Genomic DNA, 6,710 nt, shown 5'->3' on the forward strand with positions numbered 1-6,710 from the left:
CATACTGCCTATGTAAAACACACAGCAAGGATATAATATCCTAAACACTAACATAATTGAAGACAACATTTTGCATTTACTACTGTCCTTTCACAGCTCAAGTTTTACTGATATGAGTTACTTAGCCTGATCTGAAATATTACCCCACACTGAGCACTGCTACTGTTTACAACTTGTTAACCAGCTGAGACTAATCCCTTCCAAATCCAAATTTTTGGACAATTCTCTAGGAAAATAAAGGATTTAAAAGCTTGAAAGCGTTTTCCACATTTATTTAACTTTATCCTAAATACGTTTATGGCAATATTCTGCATGGTACAATGGGTTAAAAAGTAAAAAAAAAAACAATTTTAATTAGCACTGTTTCAAAAGGAAACTTTAAAACAGTGCAAATTGTTTTCTGCCCCTCTTAGTGAGATCCACCTCTGTGCACTGAGAGGGTGTTAGTACTACATTCACCTGTATGCCTGGAGTATTCACAGGGAACAGCTGTGTTAGGTTTAAACTAATTTTCTTGGAGACTGATAATAGGCAGGAGAACACCAGAGTGTTTAGTCTGAACCTCAGGTGGGTTTTGATTGCTGCTGCTTTTACTTTGTTTCTGGAACCTAAGATACTTTTGGTTTGGGGGAGATGTTTTTGTAGATTATGTTGTTTTGGGGTTTTTTTAAGCTAATTTAGGGTTCTTTTTAAACTATATCTGTAAATGTGCCAAGCATGCCACACTTGTATGGATACATCTCTTCCCTAAGGAATCACCCTTATTGACTGTGACACAGATGTAACTTTCGTGGTACGAAGCAGGAATTTCCCCAGAGAAGTCAGTGGGCTTGGTTACATTAATCTGTGAGGGAAAGAACCAAAAGAAATTGAAAGGCAACCCCCTCTGAGAACTCCTGACTAACAAACTTGGGAGGCAGAACGTGTGCTGGTGGAATTAGGGCTGCAGTCTCTAAGGATACAGGCCCCAGCATCTTTCATCTGTCGCTAAAAATTACCTTCATAAAAAATGATCTTAGGAGGGTGCGATCACACCGCAGCGCCTGGAGAGATCTCAAAGGAAGCACATGCTCCACTGTGTGATCACAGCAAAACGACAACAGTGTGAGCTAAAAATAAAATGCTTCTTTGCTCTGAAGCTGGTTTCCCCCACAGATGCCAAAGCCAGAGCCTCCAATCAATACTTTAAGGGCTAGGCTGGTACTTGTTTTCTCTACATCATGCCTGCAGGTCAAGGAGAGCTTATTATTGTGTGAGAAAGCATAAACAAATCGTTTGTATGGGGACTATGCATAACAGTGGGTACCCACTCAAAGGCTTTTCTCCTCAAGTCCCTTCTCAAACACCCAGTAACCATTATTATTCATTTTCCAAGACAAGACTAGGACACAGTAAATCACATTTCAAGGCCAAGAGTGTTAAAATATGACTCGGTGAAGCTGTATCCAGCAGAGTATCATTTCCAGGGAAATAAGTTCTTCTGACAAGTCCATCACACCATGAGAATAACTGCAAATGACTGTACTGGATCGGAGCAACCATCCCTCACTGTCTAGGCTCAGTAGCTATGCTATAGGGGTTTATCATCAGTTTTGTACAATCTTTCTCACAGATATAAGAACAGAGCAGCTTATTTCCACTGGAGTTCTCTGAACACCAGGAGAACATCTTCCCCTTGGCTCAACTAAAAACAAGCCTCTAACATGAATCATGAGGACTATTCTAATTGCATCATGTGTATTTGAGGTACTGTTCTTACACAATGCCAGCAGCTCTCATCTTCTTGTTAAAAAAGCTCCATGTTTCCTCTGTACTGATGAGTCACAAGGTGCATACATGAATGACTATTACGGTTAACATTTTAGTGATGCTTGAAGCCCCCCTCTGAACAAAGAGAAAGCCTTCTGGCAGGGTAAGCCCTACATATTCAGAGGCATAGAGCAGTATTTTGCCTTACACTGCCTTCAGAAGGAAAGTCCCTCAGTCAAGACTGGAGGATTTTCTCCCCAGGTTCCCTATTTTAACAGAACATCTGTGCTACATTCAAACTCGAGCACTACCAAGAACACCAGTTGCAACAACACAATTCCTTTCCTGTTTGCTAAACCCTTTCAGCAAGTCGGGGCACAGCCATTCACACAGACTCCAATCTTGGTGTCTAATATGCAAGGCAAGTAATCCCTGTAGCAAATAGATGAGATGAGCTCTACCAGTATGCTCTTTTACCACGCTGTCAAGTATCTGGATGAGAGTGCCAATCCCAAACCCAAGATACACGATTTGCATCACAAGTAACAACATTTGACATTGTTACTTCCTATTAAAAGTAAGACAATTTGGTTTTATACTTCTATATATACATACACAGAGATCAACAAACAAAAAACTCACATTATTGCTTGAAAACCACCTCAAATCAGTCACCACACACATGCTGCATTCAGAGTGGATTGTTTACTGATGAAGAGTTTTGGAATATGCAAATACTACAAAGACACTACCCTCACATCCACTATGCCTGTGAGCCATGAAGCATTTGCACTTACAAAGCAAAATATTTTAAAAACAAACACCTCCAAGGTGTCTGTATGCTCCACAGTGTGAGACCCTGCAAACACACCTGAAAAATAGAGTCTCAATTATCTCACACAAGACAGGAAAATATGCTAAAAGCAAAGCTTCCACAGACAGCAGGGGTCTGCTCTGGTTTATTGTTATTAATCATTCATTTTTCTATCATGAACAAATACTAGTTTAAGTTAGTGCTGTGACAAAGATCCATGGTCCTATCTATCTTTGCTGCACATAAAACACCTCCATTTGCTTCGTGTAACAGCAAAACATTTCTCCTGAGAGTGCAGAGTGAGGTTGATCCCACACACATGGCTGTGCAGGATGCTGGCTCATCACCATGCTGCACCTGAGGAAGCCTCAGGGTTTTCATGGCTGCTCTATCTACAGAGACTGAGAAATGCTCTGGCACTGCAGAGGGTGGCACATATCTAAGAGGCCAGGAGGAAAACAACAAGTTTCAAGTCAGCTTACAGAGAAGTTTTCGAAAGGCTCCTAAGTACAATGCGGAAAGGACAAAACAACCTCCAAGACTTGTGAAGACACTTGCAAAAATGATAAGCCAAGGTGTTTACAAATCCTTGTTAGAGTTTCTACAGACAGACCTAAAGAAACAGACCATCTCTCCAAGCTTCTGCATTATCACTAGTTATTCCTTGTCCAAGGAACTAACATTACCTTCATCAAAGCTTTGAAGCCCAGTTTTTAGTTCAGCTCCTCTACCTCCACCTGACCACCCGCAAGGAACACCATGGCATCAAGCAAATCTTACTAGCCCCTTACCATCTCCATGCCAGGATAGGTCCCTGAAGCTTCCTTCCCGGCCTGTCTCACACATCAGACTTCCTCAGGGATGAGAGATCCAGTCCTGCAAACCTCCCCTTTCACAAACAGGTCTGTTGGTGCCAGCAGCCTCATTTGGCTACTGGATCCCCTCTCACAGAGCTGAAAGCAATGAAGGCCTGATTAGGAGATACGCCCTCCCCTCAGCACCTGCTGGCACTTGAACAGAAGCAGCTGAGCACTCCAGGGATGATGAGGGCTACAAGAGTCTTAGCACCTGGACAAGGTTGTATTCCTACCAGCAAGAATCACAAATATCCCTGCTGCATTTGTCTTGCTTTCTGTGTTTTTTCTAGCAGAACAAATGCATTTGACCCCAGCAGGTATGTCCAGCATCCTACCAGACTGGTACCTTCCCGTTCTGCTTCTCTGCTTCCCCCAACCACAACATCAGGAAGAGCAGTTTTGATTATATTAAGTCTCAGTCTAATTAACTGTGAGTAACAATGTTCATCAAATACACAGAATGTCTCTTCCCTCCCTTCTAGAGAGTGAAATGTTGCAGTTCTAAGGACTCTGATCTTCTCTCTGTCTTGTACTGAAAGGAAAAAAAAATGATGGGAAATAAAAAGTAGTTTAAAAAGCACAAATAGCACTGAGAAGAGTAATATGAAATAGGTATTCAGGTAGAGGGAATAGGATACAGCACAGAATGCAAAGTCAGTTCTTACCTTCTCAGAGTGTACCTGTGAAAGGTGAGTGCAAAAGTTGGAGACACTTACATCACTCTGCAGCCAAGCTCCAAACCCCACTTTCCTATCCTTCTGGTTCAAACAGTGGCTCTTAAGCCCTCTTCTCTCCAGTTTCTGTTTGGTTACTAATCCTTAGTGCACAGGAAAAGGAGAGTTGTATTTCATTTAACCCCTTCAGCTTCTGAGCTTCTTCACAAGAGTTTTCGTTTCAGCTTGGGAAAGCCGGAGTTGGAAGCAGGCACCCACACACGCCTTGGAATTGTTTCCAGCTCCTGTAGCCTGTATGCACACAGACATTAGCTCCAAACTGTGCCTTAAGTTATTGCAGGGGTGGGGCCCTTTGTAACCAACTTTATTTTAGCTGTAGGCAGCATATCAAAAGAGAGACAGTTATTCACAGATTCCTTTGGTATTCATTTTCAGAATGTTCCTAACTGTAAAAAAAAACCCAAAACAACAATAAACCCGAATGTAGCATTTACTTTAGAGCTAAAGCCTGAATCACAGTTCACAGATACACTTTTGACCAAAGAACGTTTGAACTGAAACACAATTTACAGCTAGATCTGCCTCTAGGCAGAGTTAAGCAGATCCCTAAGGTCTGAAAATACCAACACTTTGGACACGGTTCAGAACTTAACTAAAGACAATGCCAGCTCAGGTTTCTCTATTTTTTTTCCCTCTAACAAATGTCATGCAATTCAGAAACCCTCTGAAAAATCCCATGAGGAAACAATTTAGCAACACAGAAACTGTTAAGGAAAAAGTCATCTACTTGGATGCATTACAAGGAAAAAAATGTGCTGTTAATCATGTGGATGCTAGATAAATGATTGCATAACAACTTATGCGTTGCTGTTGTTGTTTTAGCTCGAAAACAGATAATTCCTCCCCACATATTGATTTTGTCTCTGCTTAGTATAAAACAAATAAAATATGAAATACAGAGACCAGTGATCTATTAAAAAGGATTTTGATCCAGCCACCAGCATTTCAATACTTCTTACTATTAGGACCAAGGTCTCCAAGATTAAGAGGACAGCTTTAAAGTCTTAACTTTGGGTTGGTCTTTTTTGTTTGCCTTTCAGTTTCAGAGTCTTTTTTATCAGTAGTTCATTTGAAAACACAAGAAACGGAACTTTGCTTTCAAGAGGGAAGATGAAGCTTCTACCTTCAGGTAATTCCATATGCTGGATCTTCCAAGGAAGACATAAAGATGTGCAATGAAATCTTCAGAACTTGTATCTCTACTCTCTTCTTGGCCACACTGCTGCTTCAGATAGTAGAGACAATATCCTTGGCAACTGTTGACAGGCCTAGACACACACAGCTTCAAAAAGAAAACTTTCTAGCAGCCTCAAAAATGCACCAGGTGACACAGAAGCAATTTTATTCTCTTTCCATCCCTGCTGGTGAATCAGTGTCTGGCAACTAGCCACAAAAGGCACACAGTACTCAAATCCTACTGTTACACATTCCACAGAGGGCAGAGTTCAAATAAAAGTCACATCTTTTCCACATGCAAAAACAAACCTGTACTTTCCCGTCCAAGCTAACCCTGCCACAATAAACAAGGATAAGCCCTAAAAGGAAAAACAACACAAAATAGCAGCACCTCTGCTGAGAAACAGGGGACCTCCAGAAGGTTGAAAGATGCAACATACCTCAGAAGATCTAATGGTGGAGAACCTACGTTCTCCTTGTCAGGAGATACAACTGGACATTGTTAATGCCTGGTTAATACATAAATAGTCCTCTGCCTTTAGATTCAAATTTTCCTTTAAGAAAATAAATTTGGGCCTTGGGCCAAGCTTTGGGCCCACCTTTTCCATCAGAAAAAAGAGACATCAGCACATATATTTTATTTATCCACCTGTACTCCCAACTGGCCATCAGCTATTGTCATCCTCCCAACTGTCACACTTCTATCCACCAAAACCTAAGCCCTTGGCCTTGTATGAATAAACCACACTTTCAGATCACTTTAAAGCTTTCAGCTTGCATCACTGACAGGAAAAAGCTCAAAATCCAATCCCAAAGGTTCAAAAGCTAATAGACAAAGCCCCCACATCTCCAGATGAATTTAGAAATATCTGATTCTTAAAATTTCTTCTCACAGCAGCAAGAGCCTCAATGATTTTTTTTCCTAGATGCATGTTGTTGTGATTCTTGTGTTCTTGTTATTGGTTAAAACTACAAGGGAGTTCAGAGATGGAGAAAATGTGTCTGCTGATGTTGGAATCTAGCCAGGATACATCTGAAAAACAGCTGTGCCTACTGCATGAGAGCAGATAATACATAAACACATGTGGATTAATATTTAACCCCATAGAAGCTTAATAGATAACCTCCTGAAATGCTGAAACGAAACAAGAAGTGACCAGGCTTTTACCACAACTAAGCAACATGAAACACTGATGAAACTCCCTTCATTAACGAAAGGAAAGAAAAATCTGCTCATACTTGCTGGTTCCAGCAGAGACAAGAGACATCAGAAGCTGTTAGTATGGGATTTGAACCTGAGGCCAGTTCTTCCCAGGTGAAAAGACAATGCCAATATGACGTAGACCTTTGCCCTGTAGTTCCAGAAAGGTTTGTGTGTGT

General features: G+C 41.1%; 1 protein-coding gene across 1 annotated transcript in view; it reads right to left on the reverse strand.

Annotated features, from left to right (window-relative positions):
- The window catches only part of PAPLN (papilin, proteoglycan like sulfated glycoprotein), a 55,708-nt gene extending 52,212 nt beyond the window's left edge, over positions 1-3,496 (reverse strand). Inside the window, exon 1 of the mRNA XM_064146915.1 lies at positions 3,355-3,496. Within this exon, the coding sequence (XP_064002985.1) occupies positions 3,355-3,363 (9 nt within the window). The 5' untranslated portion in view covers positions 3,364-3,496. The remainder of the gene's footprint in view (positions 1-3,354) is intronic.
- Positions 3,497-6,710: the final 3,214 nt, after the last annotated feature.

Source organism: Pogoniulus pusillus, chromosome 1, assembly GCF_015220805.1.
Source record: "Pogoniulus pusillus isolate bPogPus1 chromosome 1, bPogPus1.pri, whole genome shotgun sequence".
In the NCBI taxonomy this organism is placed as follows: domain Eukaryota; kingdom Metazoa; phylum Chordata; class Aves; order Piciformes; family Lybiidae; genus Pogoniulus; species Pogoniulus pusillus.